The 25391-nt window shown below is 49.5% G+C and overlaps 1 protein-coding gene across 6 annotated transcripts in view; it reads right to left on the bottom strand.

Moving 5' to 3' along the window:
• The window catches only part of CCDC57 (coiled-coil domain containing 57), a 124747-nt gene that overhangs the window by 51764 nt on the left and 47592 nt on the right, over positions 1–25391 (bottom strand). For 4 of the 6 annotated variants that reach the window (XM_057716546.1, XM_057716549.1, XM_057716550.1 and 1 more), the window contains 5 exons: positions 18946–19168; positions 18124–18276; positions 11618–11721; positions 8619–8819; positions 3596–3782 (listed from right to left, as the gene is read on the bottom strand). In XM_057716546.1, the coding sequence (XP_057572529.1) occupies positions 3596–3782; positions 8619–8819; positions 11618–11721; positions 18124–18276; positions 18946–19168 (868 nt within the window). The remainder of the gene's footprint in view (positions 1–3595; positions 3783–8618; positions 8820–11617; positions 11722–18123; positions 18277–18945; positions 19169–25391) is intronic. The other 2 variants (XM_057716547.1, XM_057716548.1) reach the window with 2 other exon arrangements.

Here is a 25391-nt window from a genome sequence, read left to right as displayed (position 1 = left end):
CTCATGCTCTTGAGGGCTGAGCAGCACCCAAGTTCCGATTCCGATGTCCCAAGGATGGACACCCAGACCTTCCCAATTACTTTCTGACTGTAACAAAAATGCTGCCAAAAATATCCTTGTATGTACATCTTTTCCAGATTTGTAAGAAAATCTTGCAAACAGATCTCTAGGGGAAGAATTGCTTTTTCAAAGGGTATGAACATTAAAAAATTTGAGCGACGCAGCCAAACTGCCCTCCAAAAAGGCTTCACCAACGAAGGTTCCTGCAAACGAGGCAGGGTGTCCCCCACGCTCTCCTTGACACCGAGGGTGGGACTCTTTAGTCTGGGTGTGAACTCAACGCTGACTTACTTGCCCTCCTGGACTCCTGCAGAGGCGCGTGGTAGCCATACCCTCGTCAGTTCTGTGGATTTTCTCCTGGACACACCGTCCAGCACTTTGCCTGTGATCTGCGGGTGCCCATTTTGGGGACTGACTCTTTTTATCTGTCAGGTATGTTGCAAACATTTCCCCCAGTCTGTTGTCTTTGTTTACGATGTTTTTCCTTAGAGATGTTTTAAGATGTAATGACATCGAATCTGTTGATTTTTGATTTTCCCATGTCTAGGTGTTTTTTTTTTTTTTCTTTTTCTTCTCCCCAGCACGGGGATTTCCTACTTTATTCTGAGTTCAGCTGTGCATTTATTTATTTAAAAATTTATTTATTTATTGGCTGCATTGGGTCTTGCTGCGCATGGGCTTTCTCTAGTTGCGATGAGTGGGGGCTACTCTCCATTGTGGTGCGCAGGCTTCTCATTGTGGTGGCTTTTCTTGCTGCGGAGCACAGGCTGTAGGCACGCAGGCTTCAGTAGGTGCAGCACATGGGCTCAACAGTTGTGGCTTGCGGGCTCTAGAGGGCAGGCTCAGGAGTTGTGGCACACAGGCTTAGTTGTTCCACGTCATGTGGGATCTTCCCAGATCAGGGCTCGAACCCATGTCCCCTGCATTGGCAGGCAGATTCTTAACCACTGAGCCAGCAGGGACGTCCCTCTAAGTGGTTTAAACTTTTAACCCTTATTTAGGGGAGCCTTCCTACCGCTTGGGATTGTTGCATAGATGAACTGAATCAGTGTGTGCACAGACAATGGGGGAAGGGCAGTTAGAGTTGAATCCTGCATCTCTGCACAAGATAACCATAGATGCAGAAGAAAGTAGAGAGTTATGGGCCACTATGTGCCAATCTACAGTAGTACTTTAAAGGCTAGGGACTTTGGATGGATTTCCAGAAAAATGCAAATATCCAAAATTGATCTAAGAAGAGGCAGACAGACAAATCACCAGAGAAGAAAATGAAAGGTACTTAAAAGTCTACCACTGATGAAAACATCAGGCATGGAAAGTTCTAATGCTGAGGTCTCTCTAACTTTCAGAGAAGGCTGCAAACTTGGTCATTAGGGATTTGTGGCTTTCTCTGACACTGGGAGGCACAGGGAGCAGGCCTGGGGAGAATTCAGTCAGATTTGGGGCCTGGAGATGGAGGATCTGTACCGATCAGGGGCTCCTCTACTGGATGGGTGGATGGGTAGAAAGAAGGGTGAATCGGTGGGTGGATGATGGATGGATAGGTGGGTGGATGACTCACTTAAATACCTGGCCATGACGCCAGCTCATTATAGGAAGCCACAATGAGAGGGAAAGACAAGTTCACTGGAATAAAAGGTCAGAGGGAGAGGGAGGCATAGATGTGATCAGAGAAAAGGTCTAGGTTCTCAGGGCACCCTGGCAGTGGTAGGGCTTGGCACAGAGGCCAAGGTCGAGGAGCAGGAAGGCTCAGATATGAGAGGGAATGGGGTGGAATTAAGAAATGGAGCCACAGGTGCTGAAGGTTGTAAAATTGCAGGGGTGCTGGGAGGGGAGCATGAGTAGACTGCATGGCCTTTAAAAGAAACGGGGTTTTTGGTGAACTTGGCAGAAGATGGTCTAGAAGTGCCCCGCAGAATAAGCAAAGCCAACCTTTCCCCCTCAATTGTGAAGCAGAAGGAGGAATGAACAGAAGGAGGGCTTCGTCAAGCGGGTCCTGAGGGGAGCCAGTTCCCTTTGAAAGATGCCCACTCCTGCTCTTTGCCCACTGATGGCATCTGGAAATCATGGGGCGCTGCTCACCCTTCTTCTTTCAGGAATGGGCTCTTAGAAGGACAAAGCCTCTGCGGCAAATCTCTCCCAAGTCCCCTACATGCACAGGTGGATGTTTACAGCAGTCTCAAAGCACAACTGGGGCTAATTTTACATGCAAGGTTTGGTTTACCTCCGTATCTCCGGTGCCTGGCACACAGCAGCCACTCAGCAAGATGTCTGTTGAAGACACACGTGAGCTGTCTGCTCCTCCTTAGATTTTCTAGGGTCTCTTGCACCCCTTCCCCTCAGTTCCACTGTCTCCTAGGTTCTCCCAAGTCCCATTTCCAATCACTCGGTAATTTCAGGAGTCGTATTAAGGCCAAATATTAATGTATTAAAAGCTACTATTAAAAAAAAATTAAAAAAGCTACTATTAACATCGACGCAGCTTAGTACTGGGAAGAGACCAGGGATGGATGTTCTGCCTGACCTCCTCCCCCTTCAGTGGGAAGTGCTTTCTGGGCACTGAAGTAGCTGGGGGTGAGGCGGACCCTTGAGGGAAGTCGAGACTCTAGTTAGCTGAAAGGAAGCATTTTGTGGACACCCCATTGCTCTGAGCTCTTTAGAGGCGCACGGGGGAGCTCTGCCTCCAATAGGAAATGCAAGCCCGGGGCCTTGCTCCTAAAGTAGGTGAGTTGTCGTGGGGAGAGGGGACAGCTTAGTTTCACATCGACAGCAGGATGACATCCCAAAGCCCCCAGACTTCAGGATCATCACAGTGACAAAGCTCTTGCTGGAAAAGGGCAGACAGACAGAAGCCACAGAAGACGAGGCGGAAGCTGGGAGAAAGGGGCCCGTGCCCCAGCTGCAGGAAAACCGAGGGGCTTAAAGAAGAGGCAGCATCGCGGCCAGCCTGGGTGACCTGAGAGTGCTCATGAGAACCGGGAGGCACCGAGGCTCCAGGAGAGGCCCAACGTGTGGTGGCTCTGGTGGCTTCCCCGTGAGACCTCAGGCCGGGTTCCGTGGGCCCCTTTCTCAGGAACCAGCACCCAAGACCACCAGGAGCAGCCTGGGCCACCCGGCCTCGGTGGCACGGTGCACACTGCCGCCTTTATCTCTAGGAGGCTGAGGCCCAAACTGGCCTGGGAACGCAGCAGCCTTTGCCGCCACCACAAAGCCGCATAGAAACGCCAGCTGCTTCGCTAACCTGCGGTATTTTTCTCACAAATGCTGCCAGAAGAGTGGGTTCACGGAACCCCCACCGCAGAGATCAAGCTGAGCTCTGTGCCCGACTCCTGACCTGGCTGCTCCACAGGGCGGCTCTGTTCTCCCTGCTGCCCCCGCCCCCCCCAGCCTAGGCCGCCCTCCTCCCTCTGCACCGCCCTCCCCCTCACATCCTCCCCCGCACCGTCTCCCCCTCCCCCTCCGCAGCTGCCGCTCTTCTGTGGCCCACATCCCCAGCCACACATGGGGCAGGCGATGCTGGGTGGGGGGGACCCACCGGTGAGGTGACCCAGCTCCGCACGCAGCCGGTTCCCCAGCTCCAGGAGCTGCTCCTTCTCCAGGCGCAGCCGCAGGATTTTCCTGGCCGCCTCCTTGAGCTTCCTTTGGAGTCGGGGCACAGACAGTGCCTGCGGAGGCTGTGACCCCTGGTCCTCGGTCCCTGCGGGTCCTCCACCTGCGGGACCCTGTGAACAAACCCAGATGGCAGAGGCCATCAGATGAGCCCGGGGTGGGGGGAGAGGGAGGGGGAGTGAGGGTGTGGATGGTGGGTGTCACTGCCTGACCCAGTGACCGACTGTCCCAGAACCCACACCACTGGGTGATGTCCCTCCAACATGACTCACCCTAGTCCCGTCTCTCTCACAGGGGTAGGGGTGGGGTCTGTGTGTGTGATGAAGGCCTTCAAGGCTCCCAGGCCAAGGCTCGCCTGCCCTTGCTTATTCTGTGCCCCCCTCCCCCCTTTGTGTCTTTCCAGTGAAGACAATGAGGAGCCAGCTGGCACCCAGGCACAGGCTCCAAAGGTGCCTCCAAGACCCGTGAGGGCTACACATGTAATCAGACCTCTTTCACAAGCCCCATGGTCACATGCTGGGTGCCTGCTGCCTGCCTGGTGTGGAAGGGGGCTGGCAGAGACCCAAAGGGTAGCCTGTGACGGGAACCCGGCCTCCATTACTCTCTTTCTCCGGCCCTGGACATCTGTGCTGCTGGGCCGCTCTGCCCTGGGCCCCTCTCCAGCGCCTCCCCTGCCCTCACTGCCTCCTCTCTTGCTCCATCTGTCCAGACTCCAGTCTCAGTCACTTTCTCTACGTGTCATTCAGACTCCCCTGCAGGCCAGCCCAGGTTTCCAACCAACCTGACCCTGACAAAGGTGCAGAGAGAAAGCAAAGAAGGCCAAGGGAGGGAGCAGCAGCCACCTGGGGCCTCAGCTTCTGGGCCTGGAGGCTGCCCTGGGCCAACACCCGAGGTCTGAGCCCCCTTGCCCAGGCAGCACCATGTGACCCTACATCCTACCACTGCTCCCGCTATCCCAGTCTGGACTCATGCTCCAACCATGTGGCTCCTACACAGATATGTGGTCCCACCCAAAGCGGCATTTGGAATGGGGTGGGTGTGGGGAAAAGAGAAAGGGAAAAAGGAGAATGTGTGTGGCTGCCTCTGTGCCAGGCAGGGGCCCAGGAGGAGCCAGTGGTGTCCAAGGCCCCAAGGGAAGCAGGTGGCCTACTTAGGCATGGCTACTGGCAACACCTATGAAAAGCCGCACTGTGCCGTCCCAGCCAGATGAACTGGCACCAGAACGAGGAACCTGCTCTGTGTCCCTGGAACAGACCAGCACACCCTGTCCTGGCCCCATTTCCTGGTGTGCCTTTCCACGGATGGCAGGCACCTATGCCCTCCTGTGGCCTGGGAGCCACAGTGACTGTACACTGGTGCCTCCAGCACAATGCCTGACGTATGGCGTGAAGAGGGGTGTGGAGATGAGACAGCAGAGAGAACATCAGAGAAAGGCCTCTGCCCTGCAGCCCTCAGGCAGGCCCAGTTCAGGGTCTCTCGAGGGTACAGGACCAGGGCCAGCAAGGGGCTGTGTCTTGGAGACCTGGCGTGTGGATTCACACACAGGGCTGCACAGGCTCCAGGTGGCCGACCCCGTTGGGAAAGCCACACAGCCTCCAGGGGTGCAGCCCTGGGGTTGGGGGACCAGCCGGGCCACCCTTTCTCCAGGCTTGGTCCTCTACAGGGACACGTTGTGGGATTCTCTTGTGTTATTTTAAGTAAGGAAAGAACAATCCTGAAAACAGAGACTCTGCAAACCTCAGAACACTTAGAGATTTAAAAATCTATTCAAAAGCAGGCCCGCCACCCCTCAAAGACAGCCCCTGGCCTGAGCCGAGGAAATGATGCTGGCTCGGGCACGGCTGGGCTGAGGGCTGGGGAGTCCTGATCTTGAATGGCCCACTTTCTTTTTACACGTGGTTGCACATGATGAGTGGGGACCGCAGCTGGGCCCCATCTCTCTTAAGCTGGGCCCCATCTGGTAAGATGAAGCTTATTTTGATGACTTTAAAGTCTCTCCCCACAATGACAAAATGCTAATAATGACCTGAGATACCCAGTTGGCCAATACTGCCCCCTAGTGGTCCAAGGTGCTGGGCGGGGAGGCCTTGGGAAGCCCAACATCCGTTTTGTTTGGGGACTGGGCAGAGCAGCCCGCAGGAGGGAGGGGCCTGGGTGAGCCAAGAACTGTGAAAGTGTGACGATGCAGCCGCCTGCCTCCCAGCGTCTCCCATGACTGCGGGGACCTCCGGGGTCTGCAGGTCCTTTCTGGGCTGGGGGGCTGGCCTCTGTGTGGCAGGATCTCACCCCCACAGAGCAGCTGCAGGGAAGGCCTGGGGGCCACACCCCTTTCTCACTGCTGGTGGTTCCTCCCCTCTCCACACACTTCTCTCCCTGAACCATCTGAGGGTGAGTTGGAGACACTGAACCCCTTTATGCCCCAATCCTTCAGTTTCTTTTTTCTGAAAACAAGGAAATTCTTTTAATAACCAGCTGTAAGAACCAGAAGTTTCACAGGGACATGGCATTATGACCTAATGCGTAGTCCACAGGCACCTCCATCAGCTGCCCAGAGGACGCCCTTTATGGCCTGCTTCTCCTGCCCGGGGTCCAGCATCCTGCACGGCTTCTATGTCCCAGCTCCCCAGCAGAACGCTCTCAACAGGACAGGCTGTGGGTTTAGTGTCCCTCGGCCTGGATCTGTCCAAGGTCTTGTGCTTAGAGTCAGGAGTGAAGCTCTGTCCCTCTCCTGTCTGGAGGCCTGTGACGTCCGTCTGTCCCAGCATTGGCAATGGGAGCCGATCCCTCAGAAGTGGTGTCTGCAGGCTGCCACACTGGAAAGTTATTGTTTTCCCTTTGCAATAAGAACTTGTGAGGAGATTCTGCATAAGGAATAGTTTTCCTCTCTCCGTCCTTTCCTTGTCAGTTTATTTGCATCAGCAGGAATGCAACTCCCCATTTTAGTAGGGAGATCATAACCCTGACTTCATGATTGACTGGCCTGGATCTGGTCAGTGGGAGCCCTTCACACTGGTTCCTGCATCCTTGTCATGTCTCTGCAGTAGAATCGGCCATTCACCCTGGTTCCTCTCAGCAAAGCAGGAAGTTCGGAACGTGATCTAGGCACTGGGTGTGCTCACCTGCCCTGGGAGCCACTGTCCCTTGGCTTCTGGTGGACAGAGCCAGGATGTGTGCACACCTCTCTGTTTAAAGTAACCCACGAATTTACTCTGGGGACTGCAACCCCAACCCGTGCCCTAGAGGCATCCTGGCCCTCCCGACCACCGGCTCTCCCAGCCTAGGAAGCCTGGCGCCCGCATCCTCTTCTCTGAGCACCCAGCACACAGCTGGGCAATTACGAGTGGAGCCTGCGTGGGCCTGGTCTGACTGAAGGGTTTCTTGTGCCTCCAATTTCTCACCCAGGCAGTGATCTCACCAAGGTCACAGGATGCCTAGACCTAGAAGGGGGTGGGAACCTAGCAGCTGTGCAGAAACTAAGGCCCAGAGAGCTCACTCAAGACCCACCCTGGCCTTAAGTTGCTTCAGCTCCCAGGCTGTCTGCCAAGGGATTAAATACCTCGACTTTAACCACTCATCTGCATGGTTTCTTCTCCCCTCGCTCTAAACAAGGGAGTTATGTGAAGGCGGCTAACAGGAGAGCTGCGAGGGCCCCTGGGCTACGGCCCCTGGCAGCACCTGGAACAGCTGTGGCTGTGTGGGGAGAGTAGACACATCCCCACCAGCAGCATCTGTTGCCCAGCTGGGCCCAGAGCCTCTGGACTTAACCCCTGGGTTATAGGACTGTTGGGAGGTCTGGGGCTCTTGGGGACGGCATCCACCTACTAATGGCACAGAGAGTTCAATATCCCACTTCCAGGGCCCCCAGGGGGCTCAGGCTCCCTCAGCCTCCCCCTCACCAGCCCGTCTCCCTCTGCAGGCACGCCTCACGTGTTTGCCCCTACCAAGGCACAGACAGCCCCCCTTGTGTTCCTTGAGCTACACAGTGTCCTAGACTGCATCTTCTCCATTCCAGGCCCTTCACAGCCCCAAACAGTAGGTCCTGGAGCTAGGTCCCTCTTGTGTCCCTAAGTATCACTCTCAAAACTTGGCCTGTGGGATGAGAGCCTCTGGGAGACATACAATCGATGCGGCTTCTACCTGAGGACTCTTAGCAACTTCCAGTCATCATTCTACTGTACCCAAAACCTTCTGTTTATGAATAGGTCACCATCTGCAACCATAGGTAACACAGGTAACCACAGGTCACTGCAGCTAATGCAGATACAATCACATATAATCACAAGTGACTGCAGCAGGTCACCATCTATGACTGCAGGTAACCATAGGTAACCGACAGGTCACACGATGCCCTGTGAAGAAAGCCCATTCTTTGCGGCATTTCCATCACAGCGTTCAGGAAGCAGGAAGGTGTCCTGTCTGGCAGATGTGTGGGGACAACGTGCTGCTGCAGAGCTCTTGCCCTGGGCTGGGACCTTGGCTTAAACCCAGCCATGGAACTGGAGGGTAATGGGTGCCAAGGGCCTGACCAGGACCAGGACACCAGGTGGCCTGGTGGCCTGTGCTCCAGGCAGCATCTCAAACACTCTGAGAAGCTCATGAGAACCACAGGGTCCATCCCTGAGGGTCTTTTGGAAGGAAAAGCCACCAGTTTGCATCCATTTCAGGGCTTCCCAGGCCCTCAAAGCATATGGTCAAGGACTCCTGTGTTAGAGGATACAGAACAGCCCTCTTCATGTATATAGGCTCCCTACATGGTTTTAAATGCGAGATCTCAGGGACCTGGAGGATGGGGGTGGGGTGGCAGCCCTTGATGGCATCTGCGGAGAACAGCCCCGACAGAGCCAGCCCAGCCAAGGAAGAAGAGGGAGGGTGGGGCGGGCCTCCCTCTGGCCAAGACCACACCCCAGACCAGTCCCACAAAGGACACGTAGCACCCACAGGGCACCCACCTCTACCCTGACGGCCACGGTGTCTGGGGCGTGCGGTTGCTGCCTGCCTGAAGCACCCCCGCCTTCCTTCCGGGCTGACCCGAGATGCTTCTCAAGCTCAGCCACCTGCTTCCGCAGCTGCAAAACCTCCAGGTGCACCTGGTCCAGCTCATGGGGAAGCTCTCGCTGGATGTTGTCCACGTCCAGGGGTTCTTGCAGCACCTGGGAGGCCGTTTTAGAGACAACGTTAGGAAGGAGGCCAGCTCTGGGATGGGGTCTGGAACAGATCTGCAGGGAGGACAGCGAAGCAGGAGAAGGGCAGGAGTAGATGGCAGAAAGTCTAGAAAGGTCAGAAGGACACATGCTGATAAGCCTCCCTGCTCTGGCTTAATCACCCCCAAGCCTGTACCCCCACCACCAAGCCACCGCTCTTCCAGTCCCACCTAACCAGGCTCCCATGTGGCTCCACCTGCTGCCCCTAGAGTGGGGACGTAGGTACCTGCAGCAGAGCCTACACTGGACCCAAGGCGGGTTGGGGAGAGTCCATGCACAGAGGTATCTAGACGGCAGTTCTTAAAACCCTCTTCCTGGGCCCTAGTCCCAGGTGGAGACAAAGTGCAAGTAACCATGGGCAGGGGTGGGGAGGCCCAAGCCCATCAAAAGGCAGAGGTGCACAAAGGGGCAGGAAGGGGCAGGAAGGGAAGTCCTGGCTGCACAAACAGCCTGGGGCCGAGAGATGCACGAGCAGAGTCCAGGCCAGAGCTCTGGGGCTGCCCCGTCCTTCAGCTGCCTCTCTTGACAACATCTGCCCTCCTAACATAAGGAGGAAAAAAGGACAGGCAGCAAGAAAGACACACTTCTCTATACCCTCAACGCTCCCATTTTATTCTCAGGAAGATAAAATATCATCTTTCTATTCGAGGGGCTCCTGTAAAGAATTCATAAGGAATATTTTACTCTGTCACACACACGAAAAAAGGTGGCCCTCTGATAAACAGACATTAAGTCAAAAACAAACAAAAAACACTTCAAGGCAGACTTTTTCCCTCAGGATAATCGAATCATCTATGATTACCAAGACAAAATTAAAAGCTCTTATCTACATATTTATTTCCTGTTTGCAGGATGGTGGGGGTGGGGTGTGAAATCTAGACAGTGGGGCAGAACTGGGAAAGGGCAGGGATCTGAAGACCCTCTCCCCTCATATGTGACGTAGGTTTGTAATCCCACAAACAGAAAAGTAATTGAGTTCATCTGCATTGCAACAGCAAAAAAGCAGTTTCAGCCAAGATAAGGTCTCTGATTTCTGCTTCCCACAAAAGACAGAAAGCTCTGAGCAATGTCTGTCACTAGCCGGGTGTTCTGTTCCATGGAAGACCCAGAGTCTGCAGGATGGTGTAACCTATGTACTATGGACTTCAAAGGACACGTGAAAATGGCCTCATGGGAAAGAAAAGTCACAATGTAACAGGGCGGCGTGACCCCACCAGAACCAGCAGTAAAAACTGTGCTCCCAGGGACATTGTCAAGATCCCGAAAAGACATGCCAGGGAACGGGAGTAAAAGTTTGCAAATCATATATCTGACAAGCGACTTGTATCCAGAACATACAAAGAACTCTGGCAATTCAACAAGATGACAAACAACCCAATTAAAAATGGGCAGAGGATATTCACGGACATTTCTCCAAAGAAGACATACAAATGGCCAATAAGCACATGAAAACATGCTCAACATCATTTTTCAACAGGAAAATACAAATCAAAACCATAGCAAGGTCCACCTCACACCCGCTAGGATGGCTAGAGTCAAAAAGACAGAAAGCAGCTGGTGCTGGTGAGGATGTGAGACATGGGGATTCTCGGGCACCTGCTGGGGGTAGAAAGTGTGCAGCCAACGTGGAAACATTTGGTGGCTCTCCAAAAAGTTAAATACAGAATTACCCTGTGACCAAACAATTTCACTCTTTCACACTTACTCTGAGGAACTGAAACAGGGACTTGGACAGACACATGTCCAACACATTCATAGCAGCCAAACAGCGGAAGCAACTCAAGTGTCCACCCAATGAATGAGTACACGAAATGTGGAATAGTCACCAGTTATTAAGAGAAAGGAAGTTCTGACACCTGCTACAACATGGATGAACTTTGAGGACATTATGCTGAGTAAAATGAGCCAGTCACAGAAGGACAAATACTGCCTGATTCTACTGATATGAGGCTCCCAGAGGAGTCAGGTTCATAGAGACAGAAAGAGTAGAGTTTACCAGGGGCTGGGGGCAGGGAACAGGGAGTTAGTGTTTAATGGGGACAGAGTTTCTGTTCAAATGATGAAGAAGTTCTGGGAATATACCCTGGTGATGGTTACACAATATTGTGACTATACTTAATGTCACTGAATTGTACATGCAAAAATGGTAAATTTTATGTTATGTGTATTTTACCAGAAGTTTTTTTTAAAAAAACACTAAAAAAAGAGAGATGTCATCAATTAATAGCAATAAAGCACAGGTTGTGACACCAGCCCCAGGCATGCCAGGGTGGGACTGCGTTGGAGTCTGCCCAGCTGTCCCGCTTCCACAGGGAGCAGCGGGTCAGTCCAGCATCTGGTTATGACCCATCCCCCAGGAAGGCAGGGCCGAGGGGACTGAAAGGCTTGCACTGGCCAAGGCATCCAGAATTACAGACGAGTACATGCTCTTGCCACAACTTGGTGCCTGGATTTAACACAGGTCCTGGGACTCGCCCAGCATATCCTGGGTGGACAGAGATGAGCCCTGAATGTCAATGGCCAGCACTGCCCCTCCTGCCCTGGACTCTCCTCTCTCATCTACCAGGTCCTCACTGTGTGCTTTCTAGGGACACGAGAGATGAACCAGCTGCTCCTCGCAAAAACCCATTTCTTTCAGGGAACTGGAGGCACAGAGAGGCGAGAGCAGGTTCCTGGGGTTCACTGCCACCCCAGGAGTGCCCTCAGTTGGAAGACCTACATAGTCTAGCATCAGAGGGCAGCCATACCTTCTGTTTGAGCCGTGCCACCAGGAAGCTCAGGAGATGTGCCCTGTCTCCTAGCCTCCTGAGCGCCAGTCCTGTGGACGCACCATCAACCAGCACAGCCCCTCCTGCAGAAAGAGTGATTTTGTCAGACTCACATCTCCTAAAGCCCTGGGGGATCTTCCAACTGCCTGCCCTCACTCTGCGGAGATGGATGTCTGAGGTGTCCAGGGCAGGGGTGTGTTCTTCTCTGCCCTCCCCTAAGGATGCCTACTGTCACTGCTGGTCCACTATGACGTTAAGATATTCTAAAGCTGAGCAGATGCATCTGGGTGCCCACAAAGACTGAGATGAGCTGCACATGAATAACAATCCTATGCCAAGAAAGTAGGAGTCTTTTTAGAAAAAAAAATCCAAACTTACCAGCTACTGTCTGGTAGAGGCCAACCTGCATAGCCTCCTAGTCCTGTGGCTGGGAATTAAGAAAATGTCCACACAATCCACAGGTCAAAGAAGAAATACAATGGACATTAGAAATTACTTTGAACTGAATTATCATAAAAGCACTGCTTATCAAAACTTAAGGAATGCATCTAAAGCTGTCTTTTCAAAAGTGTTTATAGCCATAGAAGCTTATTTTAGAAAGGAAGGATGAAAGATAAATGAGCTGAACATCCATTTCAAAAATGAAGGAAAAAAGTAAATAAAGTAGAAGAAAGGACAGAACAAAGCCAGTATTAGATGCTGAGGAAACAGAAAACAACGTACAGACTGAGAGTGGACAAGACCAGAGGAAGTTCTTTGAAAATTTTAAGTCCCTGGTGAGGTTAAGCAGGAAAAAGGGACAGAGACAATATAGCAAATGGAAAGGCTATTACCTTAGATCTTGGGGGCTGTGAACACTTGTGGAGAATACACTCCCATAAGCAACTTTATGCCAAATTTTTGAAAATTTAAATGAAATAGATAATTTTCTAGCAAATTATAACATCAAAAAATGACACACAGAAAGGAAAATCTAATAGTCCTATAACTGTGAAAAAACCTGAACTAAAAATTTTAAACTTTCAAGGAAAACTCTGTGCCCAGGTGGTTTCAAAGTTGAGTCTACCAATTGGTTAAGGAAAAATGAACATAAGTCTAATACAAACTTTTTCAGAAAACAGAGAAATAGGGAACATCTTCCAACATATTTATGAGGCCAGAATAACCCTGATTCCAAAACCTGACGTGAACATCATGAGGAAGGAGAATTACAGGACAATCTTACCCATGAACATAAACATGATAATTCTCAATAAAATATTAACAAAAAAGGGGGCTTCCCTGGTGGCACAGTGGTTAAGAATCTGCCTGCCAATGCAGGGGACACGGGTTCAAGCCCTGGTCTGGGAAGACTCCACATGCTGTGGAGCAGCTAAGCCTGTGCGCCACAACTACTGAGCCTGCGCTCAACAGCCTGCAAGCCACAACTATTGAGCCCATGTGCCACAACTACTGAAGCCCGCGCACCTAAGAGCATGTGCTCTGCAACAAGAGAAGCCACCGCACTGCAACTAGAGAAAGCCTGCACACAGCAACAAAGACCCAACGCAGCCAATAAATAAATAAATTTATAAAAATAAAATATTAGCAAAAGAATATATCACATGTTGAGTTTATTCTAGAAATGCAGGGTTGGTTTAACATCCAAAGACCAATTTAAACTTCTCATTCTGGACAAGAGGAATACGTGCATTCTACCCACTCCTCTCCCTAATTACAGCTAAGAGCCCTGGACTCCACACACCAAGCCAGATGAGGAGACTCAGAACAGTGAGGAAAAGCAGGCAGAGAGGCTGGGGACCTTGGGAATCAAGGGATGATCCACCATGAGTTCCCGGCATTTTTACTTCCTGTATTTCCCTTTTGGTGCTGGAGCAGCCATGACCCAGAGATACCACTGAGCTCAGACTAGGAACCAAGGTCCAGGAAAAGGAAGACCCCCACAGCTTCTGATAAAACAGAAGCAGAATTAAAACAGACTCAATGCGAATCATGACATGACACTCAAAACGTCCATGACAGAATCCAAAATTACTCATTATACCAACAACAAGGAAAATCTGACTTTGAATAAAAAAAGACAATACCAAGATGACAGATTAAAGCAACTCCAACAGGCAATCTGATACACTCTCAAACAAATGGTATACTGGAAGTTTCAGCAAAGGAATAAAAATTACAAAGGAAAACAAAATGGAAATTTTAGAACTGAAACCATAATAAAAATCTCACTGGATGGGCTCAATAGGAGAACGGAGACGACAGAAGAAAGAATTGGTGGACCTGAAGACATAATAGAAATTCTCCAATCTGAACAATAGAGAAAACAGATTGGAAACAGAGAAACAGAGCCTCAGTGACCTGGAGGAGAATAGCAAAAGCTCTAACACTCTTGCCACTGGAGTCCCAAAAGGAAAAACTGTGGAGCTGAAAAAAATACTTGAAGAAATAATGGTTGAAAACTTCTCACATTTGGCAAAAACACACCATCAGATTCAATGCCAAAAGGATAAGCCAAGGAAATCTATGCCCAGACCATCATAATCAGATTTCTGAAACTAAAGACAACCTTTGAGAGCAAGTAGAGAGAAATGATTCAAAGGCAATGGACTTTTCATCAGAAGCAATCATCTGATTTCTCACCAGAAGAAAATGGTATATTTTAAGTGCTGAAATCAAAGAACTGTCAACTCATAATTTTATACCAGTGCATATACCCTTCAGGGATGAAGTTGAGATAAAGACATCTCGGATGAAGGAAAACCAAGAGTTTGCCACCAGCAGCCTTGCTGTAAAGGAACTGCTGAAGGAAGTGCTTCAGACAGAAGGAAACTGGAATCAAGAAAGAGTCATGGAAAGGGCAAGGATCTAGGTAAAGAACGGACCATACCTTTCCTCCTGAGTTTTTAAAATTATGCTTGACAGTTGAAAGCAAAAATGAGAATCCTGTCTGATGTGGTTCTTGATGTACAGAGGGGTGGTATTTGCAACAATAAAGGGGGTGATGGGGCCTGACTGGTGCCAAGATCCCCACATTCCACTTGAAACTGCAAAGTGTTGACACAAGTTGACTGTGATAAATTAAGTAAATATATTGTAATCCCTGGAGCAAACACTAGAAAAAGTACCCAAAGAGATACACTGAAAAACTAGATTAAAGTTGAACACTAAAAAATGTTCAAGTAACCCAGCAGAGGTAGAAAACAGGAAACCAAGGGACAAAAAACAAACATGAAATGGCAGGTTTGGCTCCTGACACAGCAACAATTACATCAAGTGCAAACACTCTAAACACATCGGCTAAAGTATCACAAGATAGATTTCAAAACTGCCTAACTACATGCTGCCTACAAGATATTCACTTCAAATGTAATGATGGAGGGGGGTTAAAAGAAAATGGACGGGTCAAAACTACAATGAGGTATCACCTTACACTGGTTAGAATGGTCATCATCAGAAAATCTACAAACAATAAATGCTGGAGAGGGTGTGGAGAAAAGGGTACCCTCTTGCACTGTTGGTGGGAATGTAAATTGATACAGCCACTACAGAGAACAGTATGGAGGTCCCTTGAAAAACTAAAAACAGAATTACCGTATGATCCAGCAATCCCACTACTGGGCATATTCCCAGAGAAAACCATAATTCAAAAAGACACATGCACCCCAATGTTCACTGCAGCACTATTTACAATAGCCAGGTCACGGAAGCATGTCTATCAACAGATGAATGGATAAAGAAGATGTGGTACATATATACAATGGAATCTTACTCAGCCATAAAAAGGAACAAAATTGGGACATTTGTAGAGACGTGGATGGATCTACAGACTGTCATACAGAGTGAAGTAAGTCAGAAAGAGAAAAACAAATATCGTATATTAACACATATATGTAAAATATAGAAAAATGGTACAGATCAACTGGTTTGCAAGGCAGAAATAGAGACACAGATGTAGAGACACCAAGGGGGGAAAGCAGGGTTGGGGGTTGGGGTGGGATGAATTGGGAGATTGGGATTGACATATATACATTACTAATAAGGGGAAGCTGAGACAAAGCGAGAGAGTAGCACAGACATATACATAGTACCAACTGTTAAATAGATAGCCAGTGGGAAGTTGTTGTATAACAAAGGGAGTCCAACTGGAGGATGGAAGATGCCTTAGAGGACTGGGACGGGGAGAGTGGGAGGGACTCGAGGGGGGGGGGGAGTTGAGGGAGGGAATATGGGGATATGTGTATAAAAACAGATGATTGAACTTGGTGTACCCCCTCCAAAAAAAAAAAAAAAAAGAATCAATAAAGATGAGTTGCTAAGAAAAAAAAAAAAACAAATTGTACACTTTAAATATATGCAGTTTATTGTCTGTTAACTGTATCTCAATAAAAGTTCTTAAAAAAAATTAGAAGAAAAAAAAAAAAAAGAATCCGCCTGCCAGTGCCGGGGACACGGGTTCAAGCCCTGGTCTGGGAAGATCCCACATGACGCGGACCAACTAAGCCCGTGACTAAGCCCGCCATAGCTACTGAGCCTGCCCTCTAGAGCCCGCGAGCCACAACTACTGAGCCCACGTGCCACAACTACTGAAGCCCGCGTGCCTAGAGCCTATGCTCCACAACAAGAGAAGCCACCATACTGAGACATCCGCGCAACACAATAAAGAGTAGCTCTACTTGCTGCAACCAGAGAAGGCCCACACACAGCAAAGAAGACCTAACACAGCCAATAAATAAATTTATTTAAAAAAGAAAGAAAATGGATAATAAAGATACACATGCAAACACCAATCAGAAAAAAGCTAGACTGCCTGAATTAGCATCAGACAGTAGACTTGAGAGCAAAGAAAACTGCCAGGATGAAGAGGAACATCACGTAATGATATACAGGTCAATTCACCAAGAAAACATAACCATTCTAAATGTATATATGCGTACACTGAACAACAAACCTTCAAAATACATTAAGCAAAAACTTACAGAATCACGACAAAAAAAAATATAGATTTATATTACAATAGGAATAGCAAGAAACTTCCTTAATCTGACCAAAAAAAAAAAAATATTAAACTTAAAAGTAAAGTGTTGAAAGGTTTTCTCTGGGATCAGGAAGAAAGCCAGCTATGATCAACATTATACTAGAGATTCCAGTCAAGAGAGATAATACAAGAAAAAAAAGGAAAAGATATCAGCATTGGAAAAGACAAAAATAAGACTTCCACTATTTGGGGCAAGATGCCTATGTAGGCAGAAGGTCCTGCCTGCCCTTTCCTTTCCTTCCTGAACAGTCGACCCCAGAAACCATCAGATGGGTGGTGAGAGGTTACCCTCTGTGGGCGATCTGCCTGGGGGCCAGCGGCCCAGCAGGCGAGGGCGTCAGGGTGGAGGGCAGCCTGACGTGTCCATCAGAGCACGGGACGGATCAAAGGGGGGGGCCTCCACGTGGGGGAAGGCCTCCATGCGAGGGAGGGGACGTACGGAGGACGTCGGAGCCAGGTTTCTGGCTGTTGGAAAAGGAAGTTAAGCGTAATGAAAACGGAGACTAGAACAAGCCTGTGATGCTGGACCAACCACAGAGGAACAGACTGACAGATAAGTTTGTCTTAAATTAAGGCTTTCCGTTGCCTCAGGAGATGGACCCAAAAAAATATTGCTAAGATTTATGGCAGAGTGTTTTGCCTATGTTTTGTTCTAGGAGTTCTACGATTTCTGGTCTCACATTTAGGTCTTTAATCCATTTTGAGTTTATTATTATATATGGTATTAGAGAATGTTCTAATCTCATTCTTTTACATGTAGCTGTCCAGTTTTTCCAGCACCACTTAACGAAGAGACTGTCTTTTCTCCACTGTATATTCTTGCCTCCTTGGTCATAGAATGAAATTTTGCCATCTGCAACAACCTGGATGGACCAGGAGGGCATTATGCTAAGTGAAATAAGTCAGACAGAGAAAGACAAATACTGTACAACACTTATATGTGGAATCTAAAAAATACAACAAACTAGTGAATATAACAAAAAAGAAAGAGACTCACAGATATAGAGAACAAACGAGTGCTTACCAGTGGGGAGAGGAAAAGGGGGAGGGTGAGATAGGAGTGGGGTATTAAGAAGCACAAGCTATTATGTATAAAATAAACAAGATACAAGGATATACTGTACAGGAGATGGCCGGCTGTGCCACGTTGGCAGGAACTAGAGCAGCGGCTCTCTCGACCGCTAACGGGGGAGGAAATGGTGTGAATAGTCTGGACATAGTCTGACCATCAACCAAAACATACTGCCGCTCAAAAGAAGCCAGACAAGAATACACATATATAATTCCACTTATATGAAAACTCAGCCACAGGGTGAGGAGTCAGGATAGCGGCTGGCTTGGGAGAAGGACAAGGGACTCCTGGGGTGGCATATTTGTAACAGCTCCTCTGGCTGTGTTACTGGACAGCCAGTGGACAGGGCATGCGACACGAGACAAGGACGCTCACCGGTGGTGTCTGTGGAGGCCAGGACACTGGGCTGAGCGCCAGCACAGGACAAGGACGTCTTTGAAGGATCTAACACATCTTCTAGCTGTTCCTCCAGTTTTCTAAATTTATGCTTTAGATTTCGCATTTCTGCTTCAAGGGCCAGAACATAATCTTCCAAAAAAATCCAGTAAACATACAGGCACAAACGTTTACACTCATCCTTTATCTACCACCCATGCCCTCCCCTGCCCAACCCTCATGACTGTCCCATGCTGTTGGCGTGCCACCCTCCCCAGCAGAGACCAGAATGCCGTGCTCTCGGAGGGGGCCCCATGATCAGGAGCAAACAGCCACCCTCTCTCAGTTCCGCGACCCTTGACACACAGGTGCGATGATCTCATCCTGAGCGCAGCCATCTCAGGCGCTGCCCCTCTGCTCACCACCCCTCGAGACCCTGCTTCAAACAGCATGGGGCAGGGCCACCTTTGGGATGCGGGGACTCTCCCCTGAAGAAAGGCCTGCTCCCCTAGCCCTGCCTGCCCACTCCAGGAGAGCATAATACCAACCCCGCCCCTGGTCCAAATCTGACTCTGGTTTTTAAGTATGTCAAGTGTGTAGCCTTCATTTTTTTTTCCCTCCATTTATCAATAAAAAGTTTTTATTATGTATAAAAAATTTAACTTAAGATCCCTTCCCTTGGAGGAAAAGCAACTGGCATACTTTGAAGTAATCTATCAAAGGGGATGTTCATTTGTAAGACTCCAAGTGCAGCCTATTTTGGACCCAGCAGAGTTGGCTCCTCATCCTCCCTCCCCCTCCCTCCCTCTCCCCCTCGCTCACCAGGAATGGCGGGATCCGCTGCTGCCTTTGGGTCAGGCTGGTTTGTTTGTGAGGTCTCCCCTCCTAACTGGGCAGAAGGAAGAATCTGATCACTTAGAGTTTCCATTTCTTTCCTCATTTGTGCAATAACTTTTCTCAAGCTTGTGTTCTGCTCTCGTAACTGCTGGATCTCATTAGATGGAAAACGTTTACTTATTTCTTCTTCTTGATGCCTAAGAAGCATCTGTCAAATACAGAAGAAAAACAAGAAAGAAAGAAAAGAAAATGGTTACAGCCAAGAAGCAGTGATTCCCTTGTGCATCTGAGGCCAGCTGCATCTGCCTACATCCTCCTGCCCCCTCTCATCTGTCCTGGAGGTGCGTAATGTTGACAGAAGTATGAGAAAGCTTGTTCATCTATATTTCATAAAGACAAGACCACTGTTTTTCAAAGATAACTTTTATTGAGAAATTTGGGGACCCTTCCTTTTTTAGTCAAAAACCCATCATTCGGACTTCCCTGGTGCCGCAGTCTTAAGAAACCGCCTGCCAATGCAGGGGACAGGGGTTTGATCTCTGGGCCAGGAAGATCCCACATGTCGCAGAGCAACTAAGCCTGTGTGCCACAACTACTGAGCCTGTGTGCCTAGAGTCCATGCTCCACAAGAGAAGCCACCACATTGAGAAGCCCTCACACCTCAACGAAGAGTAGCCCCTGCTCACCACAACTAGAGAAAGCCCGTGCACAGCAACAAAGACCCAACACAGTCAATAAAAACAAATAAATTTATTTTAAAAAAATCATTCACCTATTAGAGTGGCAGTTTTAAACAAAGACAGATAATAACAAGTGTTAGTGAGGATGTGGAGAAAATGGAACCCTTGTACATTGTAAAAGGTAAAGGTACGCAGTGGCTTAATACTGCAAAATGTAACACAGTACAGCTGCTATGGAAAGCAGTCTGGCTGTTCCTCAAGAAAGTAAACGCAGAGCTATTATACAACCCAGCAATTCCACTCCTAGGTATAGACCTAAGAGAAGTGAAGACACACATCTGCACAGAAACCTGCACACATGTTCGGACCAGTGTTATTCATAGTAGTCAAAATGGAAACACTCAAATGTCTACCAACAGATGATGGATAAACAAAAGGCAACACTGTGAAATATTACTTAACCATTAAAAGGACTGATGTTCTGACACACACTATAACATGGATGGACCATGAAAACTTCATGCTAAGTGACAGTCAAGGACTTTAAAACAGTTCCCATAAATATACTCCAGGATTTAAAAAAAAAAAAAAACATGAACATAAAAAGAGAAATGGAAGATATAAAAAAAGAACCAAATAGCAGGCCAAAAAGTGACCAGAGAAAAAAGACACGTTACGTTCTTGTGGAGGAACAAATACCAGAAACCGCCAGCTTCTCACAAGAACCAATGAAATCTAGAAGAGAATGGAACTATATACAGAAAGAAAAAAAAAAAACACCTGTCACTCACATCCTATAATGAGTAAAAATATCCTTTGAAAATGAGGGCAAGGGAGGTTTCTGCTTTTGACCATGAGGGATCTGCTCCTACGGGACTTGCCTTCTGGCTGTAAACAACTAGAAAACCTGACAAATTCTATGAAACCGCCGTCTTCAGACACTGTCTGCACAGAACTGGGTGCAGACAGAGAAGGGAGCCTGTGGTTTGCCGAGTTCTCTGTGTCTGGGCTCAGCACAACCCAGCCCTCTGTGAACATTTGCTTGTAGAAAGCATCTGCCTTCTTTCCTCCACAGCTGCCCCATCAGCACACTAACCCCCAAATGGGCAGGAAGGGAAGTCCTCCCCTAGGAAGCAGCACATCCTCACTCCCCACTCAAGGCCCAGGTCCCATCTGAGACTTTCTAACTTTGACTGCTCACTGGTCCCTGCTCACCAGCAGAGCAAACCAGCCAGGCTCTTGAGGGGCTTTGACCAGCCCTGCTGAGAGAGACTGAGACCATGCGAACATAACGTGAACTTCTAACAAGTCCAGAGAGGTACTTCCCTATAGGTCCAGTGATTAAGACTCCACGTTCCCACTGTAGGGGGTGCGGGTTTGATCCCTGGTCAGGGAACTGAGATCCTACATGCTGTGAGGTGTGGCCAGAAAATTAAAAAAAAAAAAAAGAATAACCAAGTTCAGAGAGACGCAAAAACATGCCTGTGCAGCATTACATTAATCTGTGCAAATGATCTCAATGTCCATTAGCTAGAGAATGACTAGGTAAACCATGCCATGGTCACACAATAAAGTACACAACCATTTAAGTTGCATTTTTGAAGAATTTTAATCACATGAGAAACATTTACTGAAACTTTAAAGGAGAATTAACATTATATAGCATGACCTGAGCTATATGAAAACATTATGTGCACAGGAACGTACACGAGATACGGAGGTACAGGTGACTGGAAAGAAATACACTAAAATATCTGAACGTCAGACAGACACGATCTGTTCTCTTCTCTGTACCAAGCGACGCTGGCTCACATCTGCCGAGCTCACATCCGCCTGCAGTGGGCCAAGCGCGCACAGGGGGATCCATCATACAGATGAGGAAATGGAGATGTGAGCTCCCATGGGCCACCTGACTGCACATGTCAATGGTAGACATGCATCCGGCCTCCACTCAGCCGCAGCACTGGGCAAGCGCACGACACAGCTGTCACTGACTTTCCGCTAAGGCACCATGGGGGACCCGAGAGATCCAGCCAAGCAGGAGTTGAGCTGGGGTGAACCTTGGGCCCACTTGATTCCAGAGAGCAGTATACTGAACTAAAATTGTAAAATTTCTGTGGTGGTCATATATTACTTTTACTTCCAAAATGAAGCTATTTCTGCTATTACTCATAGTCCCCGCTTTTCAAGCCACTGCTGTTTCTGCTATGCACCTGCTCTGCCTCCTTCCAGCCACTGCTCTGGCCCCGCTGTTCCTCCTGCCAACACCCGACCTCCCTCTCTGTGCCTGTTGGGACATTTCCCACGTTCTCCAAGGCAGAGCCCCAGGCTGCTCCCCTGCGCAGGCGGACAGCAGAGCGGTCAGGGCTGTGAGTGTGCAGCTGGCCGGCGCTGCTCACACTCTCCCTCTGCCACCCGTAGGGCAGGGACCACGCCTCACAGGGCCTTGGCTTCCTCGTCTGGAACAACAGGATCCACCTCAAAGCCTCAGGGCAGCCCAGTGGCAAGGCAAATCCTCTGTCCCTGCAGCCATGGCTGCGTCTCTGCCCTAGCAGTGCCTGCCCAACGGTGGTGTCTTGGTCTCTGCGGGGTGATCACCATGGTCCTGCTGAGGCTCCATGCTCGGAACTAGTGCCAAGCGAGGCCACACTAGTGCCAAGGGAGGAGGAAGATGTGGCTACGGCCAAGAGGCTGCCTGTCTGCGCAGTGTATGACGATTCTCCCGCTGCTCCTACTTAGTGTTTGCCAAGGGCTCACTTCTGCAGAACTCAGCACGAACCGCTACCCACCAACACCTGCTGTCTTACCAGGTGGTCACATCCTTAACCTGTTCACAATATTAAAGCCCTGTAGGGGGAATGCAGGTGTTTTGCTATTATCTGTAAGACTCAGAACTTCATTCCATTGTGTCAGCCAGAAAATTGAGCCGCACCCTAAGCCCCTCCCCAGGGCTGGCCTGGAAGCCACAGCTCTCTGTCAAGACTGCCACATCAGCTCCCATTCGCAGATGCCTGGGAGCAGGAGCAGGCATCTACCCATCATTGATTATAACAAAAAAGAGGCATTTGTTTTCTCTCTGTGCCCTAGAGAAGGTACCCATGCAAAGACCACCTGCTGTGAGCCCCCAGGACCACAGGTGAGCCCTGAGGGCAGGGTTGGCCCCACCATTCCTCCTGGGAACACTGGTACTTCCAAGCCTGACCACTGGCTGACTGTGACTCTCCCCAGGGGCCTGTTCACAGACACGCCCTCTGGAGCTCAACCCCTAGGGCATCGGGCCTCATAGGTCCTGCTGGGAAGCAGAGGGGTGTGTTTTGGAAGCTCCCCAGGTTTCTGAGGATGGCCAGCTTGGGGGCTGGGCAGTCACCTGTACAGAGAGGACAGTCGCTGCCCACATAGCATGGCTGGCAGGAGGCCACCTCCTCCAGGTGAACACCAAGTCAACCCAGCACCAACTGCAGGCAAGCATCAGCCACAAAGGTCGCAGCAAGTCCCCAGGGCTGCCTTCCACCCGCAACGAGCAGCGAGGACATGAGAGCTACAACCTGCACTCCCGACAGTCTGGCTGAGAGCACATCAGCACGAGCAGGGCCGGGTGGGCGCCTGGAGACGCAGCTCGTGCCACACCCGTCCTCCTCCTGCAGATGGACAGCGGGACAGGTGGGAAGCGGCCGGCACCTGGAAACATGCTAAGGATTTCAGTGGCTCCATTGTCTTGGAAGACTGGGTGAGTGACTTTCCACAAAGGGACAGAGGTCAGACTACTGAAACAATGACAGGAAGGTCGTGTCTGAGATAGGCTCAGGCTAAACTCCACCCGTGCAGCTTTGGAAGGCACTTCTCATGGGTTGCCCAGATATCACAGCCGCTGGTGACAGGGCTTCCCTCCGGAGCCCTGGGTGGACGGGGGACAAGGCAGGAGGCAAGGCAAGACATGGGCTGTGTTCACGGTAATGCTGAACTATGGGCACACGCCAAGGGGCCCCCTCAGCGGAAGCAAATGCCCCCTCTGCGACTCTGAGTCGAACCCTACCACTTCTGGCTTCGGGTTTTACTGGCGCTAGTCCTTGGCACTACTTGGCCGGTGGACACAAGGCTCCACTTTCTGCCTCTGTCTTCATGTGGCCTTCCTCCTGTGTCTGTCTTCATGTGTGTTCTTTTCTTTTTTTAATATTTATTTTCTTAATTTTTTTGGCTGTGTCAGGTCTCAGTTGCGGCACGTGGGATCTTCATGGAGGCATGCAGGATCTTTCCTCTACTGTGGTGCATGCGGGCTCCAGAGTGTGCAAGTTCTGTAGTTTGTGGCATGTGGGCTCTCTCATTGCAGCACCTGAGCTCAGTAGTTGTCACACGTGGACTTAGTTGCCCCACAGCACGGGGGAATCTTAGTTCCTCCACCAGGGATTGAACCCGTGTCCCCTGCGTTGGAAGGCGGATTCTTTACCACTGGACCACCAGGGAAATCCCATGTGTGTTCTTTTCTAAGGACACCAGTCCTATTGAGTTAGGCCCACTCTACTCCCAGGTAACCTCATCTTAACTAATTACAACTATAAAGACCCTATTTCCAAGGAAGGTCACATCCTGAGGCACTGGGACTGGGACATGTCTTTTGGGGCCACCATTCAACCCACAGGCATCCCATAGTCTGTGTCAGGCTCTGGCCAGTGCATAGCAGTAAGGAAGTCTGTGCTTTATGGAAGGAATAACCATTGTCACATCCCGAATGGCTCAGTCAACACATGTGAAGAAGCGTGTTTTAGGATAAAGCTCTAACCTCTTGGTTCTGAGAAATGGAACATTGCCTGCCGTATCAGTAAACAAAGGATGTCACAGTCATCAGCACTCGCAGCGCTCCAGTGGGAGCTGGTGAGCCCTGAGGGAACGCAGGAAGGAAAGAACACCTGCCATCAGCAGCCATCAGACTGCAGCCACACCTGATGGTGAGCCCTGTGGAGACTGGGGATGTGAAAATACAGGCTACTGGCCTCAGATAGCTGATGTGCACATCAAAGGAATGATTTCAGTGAGCCCAGACTCTCACATCTTCCCATACATAGAAAAGCACTTGGGATATCTGCTTTTCTTTAACAATAATCTTTTGATGTTCCCCACTACCTGCCCTTCGTTGCAAAGCTTCTGTATAACCTGGCTCTCCCCCATCGCCTCCTTGGAGCAGTTCTCTCAGGGTTACTTGAGATGCTGTCTCCTGGGCTTGAAGTCCTAAAAATTCCTGCTGAATAAAACATAACTCTCAGCTTCTGGGCTGTGAATGATTTTTTTAAGTCCACAGTTATGGCAACAAAAGAAGGGACCAGAGCAGATTCCTCTCCTTTGCCTGAACTCTACGAGGATTCCGAGCCTTGGTACCAGCAGAGCCTTCTTGTGCCCATCCGCCGCCTCGGCAAGTTCAGATGAATTTGGGTGAGTCTTTCCTGGTTCTAGGATCTCCCGTTATTGGTTGATGATCCTAAGTTTTATTCGGTGGGGGAACAGGTTATCCTTGAAACTTGATTTCCAGAAGAGGTACCTGGGTTATCCTCAGTCAAAGGACTGGGAAGATTTTGCTCGGTTAAGGCACTGAGCAGGTTATCCTTAGTGAAAGGCACTGGGACGATTCTGCTCAAGTGGGTTGTCCTCAGTGTAAAACTTATTTATTTATTTATAGGCTGCACTGGGTCTTCACTGCAGTGCATGGGCTTCTCATTGCAGTGTCTTCTCTTGTTGTGGTTCTTAGGCATGCAAGCTTCA

This window comes from Hippopotamus amphibius, chromosome 17, assembly GCF_030028045.1.
Source record: "Hippopotamus amphibius kiboko isolate mHipAmp2 chromosome 17, mHipAmp2.hap2, whole genome shotgun sequence".
Taxonomy (NCBI): Eukaryota; Metazoa; Chordata; class Mammalia; order Artiodactyla; family Hippopotamidae; genus Hippopotamus; species Hippopotamus amphibius.
This window is presented reverse-complemented; position numbering and strand designations above follow the sequence as displayed.